Source organism: Larimichthys crocea, chromosome I, assembly GCF_000972845.2.
Source record: "Larimichthys crocea isolate SSNF chromosome I, L_crocea_2.0, whole genome shotgun sequence".
Lineage (NCBI taxonomy): Eukaryota > Metazoa > Chordata > Actinopteri > Sciaenidae > Larimichthys > Larimichthys crocea.
In genome coordinates, this window is record NC_040011.1 from 25,914,879 (window position 1) to 25,933,104 (window position 18,226).

Here is an 18,226-nt window from a genome sequence, read left to right on the forward strand (position 1 = left end):
TCCCTTTTTGTTCATGTTGTGATCATATTTATCTTGCAGAGTATTTTCAAGAGAGAACAATTTATGTATCAGAGCAGCGATAATGTGAGCAAATGTTTTCTTCAGCCGTCCACTCACTGTTAAGATCCTGCTCTCGGAATGTGTACAAAGCCTCCAAAACCTTTTTGCTATGTCACCCATCGACAACCAATCTAGCCAATAACAATGATTTTCTCGGCGAGCGCTATGTATCTGTAGAGAAAAGAAAATATAATTGGCTGAAGAAAGTGAAGTTTAAATGCAGGGGTACTTGTTTCAATAAAAGAATGGCTTTTTTTTTTTTTTTTTTTATTTAACTGACAGTACTGTTGTCACTTCACAATAGCAGACAGGCTGAAGGCTCTAATTTATCTGTTTGTCTGTGTTTTCCTCCCCATACTAGAAGGGGAAGGAGGCTATAACAGGGCCCAGCTCCACAGGGGAGAGTTGTGTTTAGTGGTGGCATTGATTTTATAAAAGGTTACGCAGTGGGGAGGCTAGGTAGGCCTGTCAACCTGAGCTCTCACCAAAGCACATCATACACTCAAGCTAATTGTGCCCCTTTCTGTAAACCCTAACCCTAAAAAAGGCCACAGTATGCAAACATATGTCTGAATATTTTCCCTTATAAATGCATGACTTTTAAAAAAGGCCATTTTCCCGAATGAAAAAAAAAATGGTTGTTAGTGGCCTATAAACATTCTTCTCCTGTCTGTGGATGTTCTTTTTTTGGATATTAAAATCAGCTGTCAGGTGGGCAACACTCTATATATATATATATATATATATATATATAATATTCATATATATTATTTATATATATATATATACATATATTCTCCCATTTTATTCTCCTCCCAGCACCACTCAAGAGTGTTTTGCAATTAGACACACACTATGGAGGTAAGAGTTGAGGAAGGCGCTAAAATATACACATGAGAAGATGGATTGACAGATTTGCATACTTAGTTTGACAGCCAGTTCTGTGCAGTTCTCTGCTGGTCAATTCCGGGAGGACTGAGGAAGTAATGTGATAGAGAGAGCAGAAATAAAATATGAGAGGGTCAGAGAGATGAAGACAAGAAGGGAAAGGAAAGGAAAGGAAAGGAAAGGAAAGAGTCGGTGAGAAGGAGACGAACTGGCAATGAATGTACTTTTATTTTTACAGGTTGGAGGACACACACACATAGCCAGAGGCAGTTCATCAACTGCTTGTCAGTGCTCTCTCTTCGTCTTTTTCTCTCTTTAGAGGGAATCTTGTCAGGGTCAGGTGTGGAGATAACCTAACTTGGACACAAAACATCCACTACCACTCCACTGAACTTACAAGCAAAAAGTACTGAACTTTTAGTCGATGCTCTCCGTTTTAGCTTAGAAACACTGTCAGCGAAAATCTTCATAAACTGATTCGCGTTTGCAAAGGCTGAGGAGAAATCATCGACTCATAGGTCATATCACAGGTATCATTGCAGTTGGTGGTGTATGGTGGATATGGTGGGGTTTTTTTTGTTTTTGCAAGGTAATATCTGAAGTGTGTGTGTGTGTGTGTGTGTGTGTGTGTGTGTGTGTGTGTGTGTGTGTGTGTTTGTGTGTGTGTGTGTGTGTGTGTGTGTGTGTGTACTGATGTGCCTTCCATTGCTGTTTATAATCATGTGCATAAACATGTGACAAACACAAGGAAGACAGCTGTTACACACATCTATTATTCCACAAACAAATAGATTGTAAGTGCCAGCTTTCTGTCATTCATTAGGCACTAATCATTCACGAATCCGCTTGCCTTCTAGCGAATACATCTTACCGTATTCCCCCTCTCGATTCTCCCTTTTTCCCCCCCCTCTTTCTGCACCATGACACCCAGCTGTGTTTTTTTTTTTTTTTTTTTTTTTTTTCTTTTTGACTGGCGACTCACAGAAACATCCTCTGTCCGCCTGCTGAGCCACATGACAAAAAAACTCTTGGGGAGATCATTTTATCTTACTCTTGATTGCCAGATAATTATCAGTTAATTATTTAGAGTCTTAAATTAATTTGCTAAAAATAGTCTCTGTGCCTCTGTGTTGCCAATGGAGACGGCTCCATTATTCCTTCCTCCCCAGTCTGCGTCTCTCTTTCTCTCACGGCCTGTCTTTGACAACCGCTTCTGACGCTCATGTCTGACTGTAATCTAATGAAAGACGAGGTTGTCCTTTTGTGTTTTAAGCCACGTTTAAGCTTAAAGCTTCACCACTGATTGTTTGAGTTTCTCCAAGTTGTGTTTGTCAGTCGGCCGGTCGTGAAAGCTGGGTGCAATTTACAGCATGTCAATCATATCGCACAGCTATAAGAAACTGAACTTATGATTACAGCTCAGTGGTCTGTAAGGCAAAGTTTGTTAAGCAACATCCACTATTTTCTGACTTTGCAAGTGGTTTTGTCCACTAATAACTTTACCTGTTCTTTACAACACTCTTCAGTGTCTCTTCGTTTTACTTCTAACTCTACTCGTAGGACACTCCATTAGGCTGAAAGTGTTCTGAACAAAGAAATGTGCTGTAAGTGGTCTTATAATGGGATTCATTGGCTTAAAGAATCGAAATTTACCCCATCTTTTTTTTTTTCTTCCCATTGCAAACGCGCACACACACACACACACATGCAGACACACACGCACTGAACCAGGGGCCAAATAGGCTGACCTGCTGAATGGGTTTGTGCTGTGGTAATGATAAGGCTATTGAATGGAGCTGTACTCTGTCACGCTAGCTGCTGGGCCAGTGGTCTTACTGAAGGAGTCTGATCAATATACAGTCTTTCTCTCTTTCGCTGACTGTCTCTCCGTCTGAACTCCTGCCACCATTCTTTCTCCGTCTCAACATTTTGGCATGATTGCATGATTACTTAAAGCACTAAAAAACTGCTACTGTTTTGTGTAGGCAATTGAACGATATCAATATCAGTGAATATGAGTTCTTGCCCTGCAGGGTCTTACCTTTGATGAAAAGGTTAATTAGCATATTTTCAATAAATAGGTGAAATAATTGAGACATTGATTTTCATTTCATTTGAGATTTTTAATTATTTGTTTGTGAAATCACAATGGTGGACCTTGCAGTGTCAGATTTCTACCCTTCTGACACACATACTATATAGACTCACATGTGCCATTGATTTGAATAAATCAGGCTTTGTTGCAGATCGTGAAAATTATATTTTCCATATCCAGCAGCTAACCCTTGCTCTCATACCTGTATGTGAACAATGCTTGATTTTATCGTAATTTAGACTGATCAGTGCCATTTACATAATATCAAGAAATGCAAATGTTCTGTTCGTTGTGCAGTGCAGGAGACTGAAACAGTCCAACATGAAGGCAGGAAAATCCATTGACATTTAAAACATTCACCAGCAGTGTGGAGGCTCACATCAAAGGCAGCCCAACATGATGTCCATTTTCAAGCCGCACTGCCTGTCTTGATTACCGGTCTGTTCTGAAGACATGCATTAAGTGGCCACCTAAGAGGTCCCATTTCCAGCTTCATTCATAGTGATCACACATAGAAGATGTAATCTGGACATGCTGTGAATAAACCAAGATCACAAAGCACTTCTCAAATATTCTCCGTTATTCCGTTTAAATCTGGTTGGAGGAGCAGATTTTATACAAAAACTTTACCACATCACAATAGTTAGTTCAGGCAATAATTTGTCAGTCACAGAGAAGTAATTAGAATTGAATTAGCTGGGTTTCTTTAAACTATACCAGACAAAGCTTTATTTTAATGTCTGATTATTCTGCTTTACTACATTTTAATAACTTTTGAAAAGATCAGAGAGGTTGGTGCCATGTTTTTGTGTGTTTTATATTTTGAAGAGGTTCGCATGTTCATCATAAACAGATCGTACAGTTTATAAAATAGATTTTTTTTTAAACTGATGGCCTGACTGATAATGAACGCAAACATTGTATATGTTCTACAGTTTCCGCATTAGCCTCCCGACAGGAAGCAGAAATGTTAAAAATACAAATGTGCTATTTACTGTAGACAGCAGAGGACTATAATACAGCTACAGTTATTATCTGGTGAACACATGCTGGACAGTGAGTGTGCACATCTGTGTGAAAGTGAGTTTGCAGAAGTCTTGTTAGAGGCAGACAAAGACAGTTAAAACAAAGAAGCAGAGAGACAGAAACACAGCGCGAAACAAAAAGTACAGAACAGCAATTGTGATTCATCATTGTCATTGTTGCATAGAACTACATAGAAGTGACATATGCAGGGACACACAGAGAACAGGAAAATCCCACACATTCTTTGTACTCCCTCAACAACAAAGCCAGACAAGTCTTTTCAATTGATCATGCAGCAAGAAAACAGCTGATTTATCTGTCCAAAAGAAGGCTAGAAGCATAGCGTGTTATTATTAAAATATAGTATCTAGGAATAATGCGAGCCGGGTCAGAAAGTGGGGCAACGTAAATGAGACACAATGCAGCATCAGAGGCAGCAATTGTGTCTGGCCCTGTGTTGATAAAGTAATATTGCTTGTTATTTGAGTATTCAAAACTGTAGAGTGAAAAAGAGTAAATAATTAAACTCAAGGCATGTGTGAAGATTTCATTCATTTTCCTACCAGATTCAACCAGCTCCATTTGTGCTGAGAGAGCAGAGGTAGTGGCTGGATTCATCGAGGACCAAGTCAATGAATGTGCAGCACTGGGTATCACTATACTGTGTATAAACATGCACCTATCTACATTCTGCATTGTATAAAATCTACCCTGCTGGGTTTTCAGTGGACGTTAAGCTGTGTAACATTGTTTGCAAGCTCACTTGCATCTGTTAAATGACATTTTTTTTCTGTGTTGTTGCCCATACTTTGTCTCCTCTAGGAGCATCTAGCCAGCCATTGTACTGTAGGCGCAGGGATTGATGTTTACCGATTAGATCAGTGTCAGTGGAAGCGAGAGACTTGACCTTTTACAGTTCGACAAGTATGAACATTGTAAACACAATGGGTTTGCATTGTCATGTTTCCACTCTGTGAAAATTACACAGAGAAGCACAGGCTCTGGGCGCTGATGTGACATTAGATTGCTTTGGATGATGATGACAACAACCATAAAAGGTTATCAAAGATAAAAAATTGTGTGTGCATGTGTGTATTGGTCAGTAATCTTAATGGGTCTGTGTTGTGTTCACATGCACTCACTCACCGGCACCATTATAGTGGACACCAAATTATTTTTTCCTGCTCACTCTCTCCCCTTTTTTAATAGCCTATCCATGATTCAACAGGTCATTCCCATGGACCTAATCCCCTCATATCTAATTTATATAGTCTCTTTCCCTTTATCAGATGTAGTCATTACACCCACCAGTCCCCTCCCGCCCCTTCATTGGGTTGTTCCAACACCAGCTGGGTGCTGTAGTAAAGAGCTTTGAATGCTTAAGTAGAAGCAACCTTCCTCTCTACGCGTATAAATATTTCAGGGACAGACGGGCAGAATAAATTGACAGTAAAATTGACATCAAATCTGGCTTTTAATTTCAAGAGAAAAATGATGTTGGAGCTGTAGGGGAGATGATGGAGAGGAGAGTAGAGAGAGGAAAGGTTATGACCCTTGTGTCAAAGTGGTGATATAATTCACAGAGCCTCTGATCTGTGAAAAATACATCCCTCACAGTTATTAAATATATATGGATATGCTGTCTGCATACTGCTGCACACTCTCTTCATTGTAAATATGTATATATGAGTGTGTGTGTGAGTGTGTGTGAGTGGGAGTGTGTATATCTAAAAATATAGGGTAGATAATGAAAATAAATATATAAATATTCTTAAAGATTTTGACTGCAAAGTGACTTAAGAAGGCATTTGAGGAGACACCGAGAACATTGAAGGTTAAGAGGTTAAGGCAGAGTCTGATCACTGCAGCGACACACTGAAGTATTACATTAATTACTTTCTGTGAAGGGGAGGGAGATGGCATCGAATAATCACCACCCTGTTGGCACCTTCTGTAATCCAACAGAGAGACACAGAGAGAGAGGCGGAGGGAAAAAGAGATACAGTTTGGTGTGTGTGTGTGTGTGTGTGTGTGTGTCTGCAATGACAAAGATGGATCAACGGGATAGAGTTTCTCGTTGGCACACCGTAGATTTTCATCCAAGGTGTTGTTTTGATTACTTTGGACAAAGTCCAGCAATTTTCCGAGAGTATTGTTTCACTAAGGCATTCTGTTTGGTACAGATTTAATTATTTTCACCATGTGAAATGAACCTGACTTGAATTCTTTATCTTTGTGCGAAACATTCAGACACCGATCAGACATTTTGTTTTGTTTTTTTATATATTTGAGTATTAAGTCAATATTTTTTTTTTCTTATATAGTGGTGTAGAATGAGTTAGCAGTTAGTCCGTCAACTATTTTGCTCCAGAGTGGAGTATTTCAACATATTAAAATATATTGGATGGAATAGCAATAAAATTTGGTGCAGATGTTCATGTTTCTCCTAAAAAATATGGTGCAAACATTTGTGGTTCCCAGATAGTGTATTCTAATGACTTTGGTAAATCCCTGACTGATTTTTCTGTAATCTAATTGCAATAAATAAATCAAAAGGACCGATGAAATAACGACTGAATTCATACTTGGTTAGGTCTCTCTGCAAGACTTGTTTTCTGAATGAAGTTCAGCTCGATGAAGGCATATTTCCAGCACTTACTAGTCTAACTTCTTGACTGACTATTCTCCAAGTACTCTCCGTTTTGTTTAACCTCTGTGTAAATACAAAAAATCCAGATTCCTGAAAAGTTGGGATTATTTGTAAAAAATATAAATTTGGCCTGGGAGACACGGCATCCAAAGTTTCCAAAAACTATTTCAAATGCGGACATAGTAGTCTATTTCAGATGAACTTGGGCCCAGAGAGTTCAGCTGTGTTTTACAATGTCAATATCTGGCTTTTTCTTTGCATCGTACAGTTGGTGAACTTGCATTTGTAGATGCAACAACATACTGTGTTTACCAACAATGGATTTCCGATGTTTCCGAGTCCATGTAGTAATATCTTTTATACAATCATGTCTGTTTATAAGGCAATGCTGCCTGAAAGATCATCATCGGCCTTCACTGTTGGTATTCGGCCTTGCACCTTTCGTTCAGAGAAATATTGTTCTTAGGCTCTTGGACTATTTGCAATGTTTTGCATTGGTTGGCCACTGAATGATAACCCTTTCATGGGATTTTGTTGCACCTATCCCAACTTTTTGAGGTGGAGCAGTCATCAAATGAATGTGTATTTACAAAAAAAATTTTAACATATGTTCACTTTGTACTGTATTTAGTTGAATAGAAGTTGAAATGGATCTGCAAATCATTGCACTCTTTTTTATTGACTTTTAACACAGCATCCCAACTTTTTTTTGGAATCGGGGTTGTAGTATCATGGAGCTTTGCGTGCCCACAGACAGCTACAATAACATCACTGGCTGTCTGCACCAAGAGTAGAAAGAAATACATTTTTTAAATGTCAAAAGTATAAAAAATAAACTCTGAACTCTTCTCCTTCTACCTGTTAAGTGGCTCCAGATCAGAGCAGTATCCAGCATAACTCTGGATTTTTATTCCCCAAGAGCTCCCCTGGGAAGTCAGGGTTCCCAGCTTCAGCAGCTGTCTGTCAGCTAGCAGCAGCTCTTTCCGTCCGCTCTGCCTGCTTCTTTACTACTTTGTCCTCATGTCAGACGAAGAGCAGACTAAAAACTGCAGTGTATCACTATTGCCTCTTGAGGTACAAGTGGTATTACAAGAAAGCATGTTCCGAAGCTAGTAATTCTGCATACTAATTTCAGTAAATGCATCATGTTAAATAGATGTCTTTGACATCATTCATGAACTGTAATTCTGGCCCGGTCCAGACTGCCCCTTTAATTCCATTCAGTACATTCACATATGTGACACTGCTTTACACATAAAGTACACTGTCTCCTTTAAATTTTGGCATCTCAATCGTCCTCTGTCCTTCCCGCCCTCCCTCTCTTCACTATACCCTCCCTGCTTCTTCGTCTCAGACATTTCCCTCCTCCTCCATCCACCTCAGCACCAGGTCACATCCCAATTTCCCAGAACTGGCTGCTCTGCTAATTCCCTCTGAGAGCCCTGGTGTCTGCGCCGTGGCCCAAACTCAGAACGCTGTCAGCCTCTTTCCTGTTCGCCCTACGGACCTTCCTCTGCTTGTAACACCACACACACAACAGAATGGTTCTGTCCTCCTCACTTAGAAACCTGACATACCGTGTGGAGAGGAATATTATAATATCAGTTCTTGGCTAATGGGGAAGAAATTATTGTGAACCTAACATCACGGTATTAATGAAGCTTTGCTTTACTCTTTCTCTCACTTCGTCTCATTTTTTACTCTCTTTGTGTAAAGTTGAGAAAAGCAATGCTAGCAAAAAAATGTGAACTTTTTAAATAAAAGAAGCAGGCAGCCAACACAAAGAATTTTAGATTTATTCTAATAAAAATCAGATAAAAACTTTGTGCATACATTCACTGAGTTGCTAGAATTACTTTTTACATCTACTGTACTATTCCATGTTCTCACTCTCACTCAGTGCCCTGTGACTGTACTGTACTCCATTCCTTCATCCCTCTCTCATCCCCCTCTCAGTCTCAACATGATGGGTTGTGTCCAGTCAGTGGGCAGCTTTGGTGTAATTTGGCCCACAGGGGCTGTTGGCAGTAGGTGTGGGGATAAAGGGAGCAGGGATGGTGGGGTTTGGAGAAAAGCAGGCTTAGTGTGGGGCCTTGGATGGAGGGGACAGCAAGCACATAGGAAAAGCATTAAATAAACATTAATGCAACTAGGTTACAGGAGATTTATTAAGGGGGCTTTTTGGGCCCCCATTGTAGGGTTTTATGCAGCACTTTAATAACTCTCTCATGCGCACAGGTAAACAAACCAGGTAATTTATTGCCATCCTCATAGGTGGCCATTGTGAAGACTGTTTTAACTTTATTTTGGCTCATAAATGGATTTTTTTCTCCCTCTTCTCTGGGATTTTATCGTGAAATTGAATGGAGCATGGCTCCAAAAAAACTTCCTCTTTCCCCCTTTTTTTTTTTCATCTAGGGTAAGTCTGACTTGGATATGATTTTGATGTCACTTTGGCGTTAAAAATGAGCGCCCTTAATCGCAGCTTACTGATGTTAAATGTACCCTTTCTGGCACGTCAAACACACAGATAAAAAGTGACTGATTAAACACAGTAATGAGGACACTGTGGCAGGACAAAGAACTAATTCTAGATTTTTACAAGGACAGGGTGGATTTTGGCACCAACAAGAGATTTGAGAGAGAGAATTATAAAAACATGAGCTAGTGGAGTGCTGCCATTGACATCACATTTCACATCTAACATTGTCTTTTTAAAGCAACGCTGTCTGATATGACACTGTCAGAGCCTCAGTGTGATATGTAGAGTGAACTATGATTGTTTATCCTACAGTTGTACCAGCTTCAGTTATTGAAATACTAAGAAATTCCTATGCAGACATTCACAAAATCCAAGTCCAATCCCCGTATTTGCAAAATTAAGTGTTTTAATATTATCATTAGCATAAAATCCAGTAAAAACTCCACAGATATCTTTCTTAGCATCCACATTCGGAGCACTGAGCCCTCCAGCCTTAGAGCAATAGTCTAGCTCTGCGTTGGTGAGGTTCAGTGCACAGGAGGTGCAGGCGGTAGCACCTCTCTGAGGATAGCTAGAGGAGGAGAGCAGAGACTGACAAACAGAGTCGGGGCGACCAAAGGCAGCGCGATGCTTTACCTTGAGACCCATTGCCTCTGCTTCAAGCCAAAGTGACGTGAATACCAGACACAGCTCAGACAGTGTGCTTCTGAAAGTTCACTCCGAGCAGGAGAGAAAGAAGGGAGTTCTTGTTTGAGTGAAAGACTTTAATGGTGAGAATATCAAGGGGAAATGAAGAAAGAGAATTATAAAGGGAGTGTTTGAAAGAGACAGTGGTGGACAGGAAGAAAGGAGAAAGAAATAGAGAAAAAAAAAAGAAAGATTTATCTTTGGAAAAGAAGAGACAATAAAGGCTACTCTGGAAACTCAGGGAAAGGAAAGCGTAACGGACAACCTGACAGAGAGACAAAAACTGGGTTTGTGACTGTGTGCATGTGTACTATATATATATATGTGTGTGTGTGTGTGTGTGTGTGTGTTTGCCTGTTCATTCTGCGTCTGTATGTGTTTGATGAAGCCTCTACCATACCGGTTGTGTTGCTGCAGGATAATGTGTGTCAGGCTCCATCAATATGACATGTCTTTGATGTGGAAATACAAGGAGCAAAAGCCCAACCAGCCTCAGTCCAGTCCCCAGCGGGACACATCTACCACTGTGCGTGTGCATACACGTGTATTGAGTGTGTGTGAGAAACTGAGAGGGGGGCGGGGGCAGAGAGCCACAAACCACAACAAGCACCAAAAGTAACCACCGCTTCAATGTTTTTTAACTACCAGTTGCGGCCTGAACATTTCCTGAGCTAAAAGCACTTTGGACTCGGCTGGAGAGTGGAATCAGTATTGCATCTAAATGCTGTTAATAACCAGAATAATATCAACATGCCTTTTGCTGCTGAATTGACACATTGATATTCGCCTTGCTTTTTGGCCTGAACTTGTTGCTGATTTTTGTATTTAGCATTTTAAATATTTATCCATTAATGATTTTACTATCATTTCTTTTTTTTCCCCTTTGAAAGTCAATTTTCCATTCTGACCAATTAGGCATTGTTGAATTTCAAATGAGGCTTCGTCTTGCACTAGAGCAGACTGCAGTATTTTAGGGAACAGCGTTGAGGTTCAGTTTGACTATTAAATGACATTGCACCATATGGTGTTGCTGCATGGTAGATTGGTCCCTAGAAAGAGATTTTTCTTCACATTGATCATTTTAAGACTAAACCACACAAATACAACTCCACTACAGTTCAACTCTGTCAGGAGTTTGGATGTTGAAAAGATATCTTTCTTTGGCAAAGTTTCACTTTTACATCTATCAGTCGGGCCCCTGAGTTTTCACACACAAGTGGAGTGAGGGGGAGGCGGACAAAAGAAGAGATAAAGGCAGTCTGACAGAAGCAAGGGGATAAATCAGGTCCAGGCAGATGAGGAGATAGAGACAGGGAAGAGGAGGGAAGACAGGAAGATGAGTCCGTCCACCGGGCTTGTGTGTGTGGGCTTGCTGCTAACCTGGACTGTGCCATCGCTGCTGTGTTTTGGTCAACGCTAGCTTGCAGGGAGGTAATTCAACCATCCTACGCTGTCAGTGCTTTCATTCCCTCTTAGCTTTTTATACACATTCACACTCACATACACTGCATGCACAGGAAGAGCTCACACATATAGGCAAATGTGAATGTTTTATTTATATACACATGAGTTCATAACTTGCCTAGGCACACAGATCAATTTCTGGACCTCAACATAACCAAAATGACAGAACAAACCAGAATAGAGAGTGGCTTTCACATAATATTTACTTGTATGTGCTGTACTGTACCACCAGCCTGTGTATGTTGCCAAGGCGACTGCATATGAGCACTAATTGCTTAAAACTGTACCCATGGCACAGAGAGCTGCAGCTTTTGCAGGTAAGCATAACAAGCAAAGAGTCATGCTTCTTTTTATCGTTCGACAATAACAAGCCAATTTATTTATTATGAGTTAAATTAAAGAATGTATCAGAGTCAGTCGCACAGATCGCGCATATTTAACTTGACGAAAGAACATGAGTTCATTCTGATTCAAGACTTTTATTATACCTTTAACCCACTTCATGCACTTTATTCACTGAAATTTTAAATTAGTAGTTATACAGAACTCAGACACAGATACAGATATGCTGTATATGCAGTATATGCTGTGATACCCTTAAAGGAAAGCTATGGTTTTGTACAATTTGGTTAGATTTTCTAGCTTCGCCCATCAGTTGTATCTGTTATGACTGCATTTTATTTACCAAAGTTATTGGTAAAATCTGGAGAAAGCAGTATTATTAAAAATGACCAGATATGAGCAGCTAGACAACCATACATGTAATGTACAAACCCACAGGTTAGTCAAAATTATTTGCAAAAAGAGAAATACAATACTTATTTTTGTTGTTGTTGTTTTTTTTCCAGGAAATATCTGATTACCTTTACCTAAAATAAAGTGATCAGTGTGTTTTTAACCGCTCTGAACATCTGACGGCTCATGTTTGTTTCTCCGATGGACCTATTTTTAGAAATCTTGCCACGTTCTGAGATCTCAGCAATTACTTACAAGTACAATGTCGTAATATCCAATAGAACTGATGACCCGAGCTATAAAAATGAAAGCAAATTTGTAATAATTTTATTTCACATCATAGTGATAATCTTTGAGCTATTGCAGATATTATAGCTGTAATAATAACTGTAGCCTCTTAAGTAGAAAGCTGAAAATGATTGAAGACACAGCAGGTGTTGGACACCATTACAGACACTTTGAAACTAGCACCTTTTTTTCCCCCCTATTCTTGCCTGTGTTTGCAAGCAAGTATACTGATGTGTATGCAAGTTATATAATGTCTCATCCCACCCAGAGTTTGTAAGTCTTGGAGTGTCCAAGCACAGTCTCCATGAGGTCAGTAGCTGCTGTGATAATGCTTAACTGATGCCGGCTGTCAATAGCCATTCACCGGGAGAAAAGTGCTCCGCCTGTTCAGTAAATTACACAGTGCGACGTGAGCTGTGAGGTTCAAAACAACCTGACCCCACTGTTGTTGGGAGAAACAATAGAACAATGACTGCAATCAGCTTTTGCAGCAACCATCTGTGTCATGCTGCTGACTACAAAACACCTTTCCATTACTCTAGGGCTGCAGCTATTAGCTCACCATGCCATTGACTCCAAAGTGAGTTGGAGAGGTTATTGTAATGGCACATTAGATTGTCTCTGACCCTTCTTTATCCAGCGTTTTGTTTTGCTGACCTTGACATACAGGTAGGCTTTTTGAATGCTATAAAGCTTTTGAAGTGATCGTTTCTCACAATGGCTTGTGTTTTTTTTTCCGTAGACAAACATATTTGTGAGGTATCGTTAAATCGCTAATGCTTTTTTAATACATGTGAGGCATGTTTTTCTCATTTTCCCTTAACTCTGTCCATCTCACGGCTTCTGCAAGCATGCCCGGGAGCAGTATGAAAAACTGTCCACGATGCACAAGAACATGCAAAAGCTCTACGAGAACATAGGCAGCTTTTTTGCCTTTGACCCCCACTCGGTCAGCGTGGAGGATTTCTTCGGAGAGCTCGCCAACTTCCGTATCCTCTTCATGGTAAGTATAGAGTTTATGCTACGTCTGCATGTGCTTGAAAAATGTCATGTTTACTGTTCTTACAAAGTAGCCGCACAAACAGGCTACCAGAAGCCACCACCCACACACGCACATTCTTTTGCACACACTTTCACTTGCTCGCACACATTGGGTGTCATTGAACGCCCAGTGTGTAATGAATGAGAACAGAATGCATGCATTTTGATCAAACTTACTCAGGCTTATAATATCTGGAATATTTTTTGCTTTCAAGTCGATATAACCCCATTGACATCACTATGACAGCACTGGGGTTGTTTTCTCAGACTTGACAGATCTCCTCCAGAGCCACAGAGGACATTTATACAACTGTATTTGGAAGTGAGCAACAAGGGTAGAAACATTTTCCTCCCAGTCAGCTGATAAGATCAAGATTTGTGCTTTTGAGCTGCTAGTTTCAGTTCTGGGGGTGATTTCACTTCCCTCATCGTAAAAAAAAAAAATCCCAGAAAGTTTTTGGTTTGGGAGAGCGCACCATGTTTTCTGGCCACTTATTTTGAGCTTTATATTCCCTTGGTTGGCCCTGACATGCTTTTCATTTTTTCTTTTAAGTTGTTGCAAGAACGCTCACCTGCTGTGTGATTCCCTTCCATATGTCATCTTTTAGTGTGTCATAACGCCACTGTCTCTGACAGAGATTCTGTTTTCTCCCCACCATCACAACATAAGCTCTTTTTAGTCACTGAAGCTATTTTCTTCAATGACATCTTAGTCTGGAAGGTTTTGAATATAGGTATCTTGGTAACACTGTGCTTTAAATCCCTCAATTTCTCTCTTTTTTTTTAAAAACACGTATTAAATGCCATGTCATAAGCAGGTGCTTATTAACAAATGCTTTCCTTATATCTAGTATTTCCAGTTATTAAATGTTCATATACTGCTTATATGCTAGATAAGGATTAGATTAAAGTAAAGTGTTCTTTTGTCAAAAAGTTTGGTAGTTTTATTTATTTTTTCATTATAATATAGGTAGTATGGAAGGTAGTATGGATTGAAGCTCACGGTGCATATTTTACACCTACATGTACTATATTGTAAATCCAAAGCGGAAGCAAAAATGCAAAGTGTCAGACGTTTATACCTGTAGAACAAAACTTTTAAAAGTAGATACTTATGAACTTTTTTCTTCTTTTTCTAAGTGCTGACCTGGGAGCTGTAAGAAAAAGACAAAGTTATAAAACAGATTAGAATATATTATTTCAAAGTCGAAATGGTGAGAACAGGAGAAAGTATAATGGCAGTGTCTTACTGATAAAAGAGGCTCATGCAAGCCCCTTAACCCGTTAAACATAGTTTCATTAACTTGCAACTGCTTGTGGGTGTGTGTGTGTGTGTGCATGTGATGTCACAACAGGGCATTTCAGATCTTGCCAGATTTTTTGGGGGGTAATGAGTCCAGAGAGGAGGTTAAAATTTCCAAGTCCTTAATGAAATAGCATTTCACTTTGCACCTGAGAGTTTAAAATTACTTTGTGTATGGCTAAAAAAAGATTTTGTAGAATGATTAAAATTTCCTGATGCCAAAATTAGAGGGGACACATTTGTTCGCTATTGATTCACTGTGTCCATTCTATAACATATTTACATTTTTCTCTATATACCTGCCATTAAAGTAGAAGCAGTATACAAGTGTGAAGACTACTGAGGTAAACGTGAAATATGAATTTGCTATGAATAAAAGTAAAAAAAAACAAAACCTTATGCTTCTTGCTGGTGTTAAAGGAAATGTAGTTTCTGAGAGCAGAGAATAAAGCGGATAAGTTGCATAAGAAGTAATAGTAATGACAAAGTAAACACCACATCTTCTCAGAAAATAGTAAGCGTTCTTCTTTTCCCTGTGTAGACACACGGCTGTTAAACATTCCCTCAAGTGTCTTTGCTTTTCTACCTTCTGGGGTCTATCCATCCCTCCTGGAACCTCCCTTGAAAATTCCCGGTGTCAGGATGATGACATGTTGTCCAGGAGGCATGCTCTCACTCTTCACAATCCATTAATGTGAATGACAAAGTCCCCTTGTCTGTATCCTTTCCCCCTCTTTACTCTGATCCCCATCTGAAACTTTTCATTCCGTCTGATCAAAGTGCACCAGCACACAACACAACGCTCCCTCAAGGATTCCAGAGTTTCGTATCTCTAAAAGAGGCATCCACCCAAGAAAATAAATTATTCTCTCAAGCAAATAGCTGCATATGAATATTTTATTACTGATTTAAACTTCCCTGCTATGGATAAGGGGAGGGAAGTGAGGGGGTAAAGTGCTGTGATTGAAATGGGGGGGGCTGGTTATAAGTAAATGTATTCATATGAAAACAATCCTTTAATCACCATATTTCTTCAGATATTATTTATAGTTTTTGGCTTCTCAGTTTGCTGACAGAAAGGCTAATCCCATCTGCTTGCAGAGCACAAAGAATCAATGCTTGTTCCTACTTGAATGTTGTTCTTTTTTTTTTGTTTCTTATCCTGTGAAAACAACTGAGCTAGCTTCTTTGCAGCTTATTCCTTAACTTTTCTTGTCAGTGAATGATTTTTGGGGAGATGTCTGCTACTTATTTATCTTTGACAAAGTTGGCCCACATTAATCATCACTGATTTCTTCCAAAAATGGCAAATTTCATAAAAAACTATGACATCTTGGCAGCTAATAATTTAAAGGAAGAGGCCTGAATTTAACTTCTTGATATGCCAAGTGTGCCCCGGACTTTTATTTCAATATTGAGACATTGAGTTGTTTGACTCAGACAAAACATCTTCGCCAACTTCCCTCTATTGCGTTGCCCTGTGTATTGCATTCACAGCACAAAGCATCTGCAGTATTAAAGAATTCCATTGCAATACAGTCACCCTAAATTGCTTTTACTAAAAAGCAAGGACTTAATGCACCCGACCGACATGAGGCATTTGAGTAAACGCATTGACAGACAGTCCTCACTGAACTGAATGTAACTGATAAGAGAATCCATTAACTCTATTTTCCTTCTGTTTCATTCTCTCTCTCTCTCTCTCTCTCTCTCTCTCTCTCTCTCCTCCGTCCTATTCTCTCTTTTTTTCCTGTGGCCAATGAAATATTATTTGATTCCAGCACATGGAGTCAGTATTCAAAGAGTCAAACAATTTGTTAATTTAATGCTGCTGCCATATTCTGAAATGGAGTATGAGTGAAATGCAATCGCAGGGTCTGTATGTGTAATCCTGACCAGGAGCATGGGGGGTGAGGATTTTTCCATTAATGAGTTATCAAAGCGCAGCAGATGGGCTGGGATGTACTAACAGTCTTCCTTGTTAATTGAGTGACTTTCTAATAAGACTAAAAAGACTCAGACCGGGATAGCAAAGTAGCAAGATAGAGCATCTATGAGATTAGAACAATGATTTGTGTGTGTCTCCGTGTGTGTGGGTGCATCCGACCACTTTTGAGCCCATTAGATATTTCTAAAGCTTGCTAATTCCTTCACAATATGACAATAATTATCATAATCACGCTGATAATACTGAAGATGATGCTCTGAAAGTGCCACTCTCCCCACCTTCCTGCTGAATGTGCCGTGTTTCTTCAGTATTTTCTTTTGCTTCCACTGGTGTGACACAGTCATAAAAATCATTGCACCAGATTTTAGAGGTCACCTATCAATATGGGAATACATCTATACCACAGAGCAGAAGTCTCACAATCTGTAACCTATAACTTCTTGAAGCCATTTCCCCCCACATCTTGGCACTCAGTGTAACAGATGGCTAATAAACACATTTGCTGCTTAAAGCCCAGGCGCTGTAGTGTTTGTAAAATTCAAATGAGATATAGCAGTGACACTCTCTGTGTGAGATCACTGGTGCAACTGAGCAGTTGGAAATACTCATTGCTCCCTCACTAGACTGGCAAACTTGTATGCATGGGAGGGGAGCCATGCTGTGGGAAATGTATTGTGTTGTGCAGGGTCAAGGAAGAACAGCAAACACGTTTCATGAATTATTGAAAGAAAAGACCTGGAAAGGGAAAAGGCTGCCTGGCCCTTGTTGGTAGATTGGACCTGTGGGTTGCACAGAATTCACTTTTCCAGCCAGGTACTGATAGAGGAGTATTTATAATCTCCATCTCTGCAGACTTACTTCACCTCATGGCCTCTATGAGCCTGAACACATGAATGTGGTGCATCAATAGTGTTGTTGACAAGCCCACCTGGCATTAAGGTGCTATTATGCAAAACCAGACTTTTTGTTTTGTTTTCTTGACAAAAACTCGAAAGTCTAAATTTGCATTCCTCCCTGAGCAATATGTATAGAGTACCTGCACCATATTTTCCTACTTCACACCAGAGAGGTTCAGGGCACAGAGCCAGTCATAAACACGGCCTCTGAACTGCAAGGTTTTATTCAAGTTTTTAGGTAGAATCAAGATAATCATAAGGGAAACATCTTTCGACCTCTGGGGTTAGTTTGAAGTGCTGTTCTGATGTGCGTCTTTTTTTGTATTGTATCTTTTTTCTTCTTATTTTTATCCTTTTTCTAAGGCTTTGTGACCGTGGTTGGTTTTAATCTTTATGTTGTTGAAGAACTTTTTTTAATTGGATTAGTTAGTTTAGAAACAAAATCCCTCTCATTGTGCCGTACTGCATTACACTAATTGGTAGCCATTAGTAAAAAAAGAATAAAAAAATTCTTCCAAACATTACTTCAGTTTTAAATAAAAATATCTACCGCAGCTACTAAGATGCATTAATAATACAACTACTTGTTATCACCAGACTGAAGGAACATAATGAGTAAGCAAGATGGCCATGTGATACGTAATACTGTGTATATATATATAT

At 39.5% G+C, this 18,226-nt stretch overlaps 1 protein-coding gene across 7 annotated transcripts in view; it reads left to right on the forward strand.

Moving 5' to 3' along the window:
* The window catches only part of diaph2 (diaphanous-related formin 2), a 365,580-nt gene that overhangs the window by 285,946 nt on the left and 61,408 nt on the right, over positions 1-18,226 (forward strand). For all 7 annotated transcript variants that reach the window (XM_027277405.1, XM_027277412.1, XM_027277414.1 and 4 more), the window contains one exon: positions 13,214-13,378. In XM_027277405.1, coding sequence (XP_027133206.1) covers positions 13,214-13,378 — 165 coding nt within the window. The remainder of the gene's footprint in view (positions 1-13,213; positions 13,379-18,226) is intronic.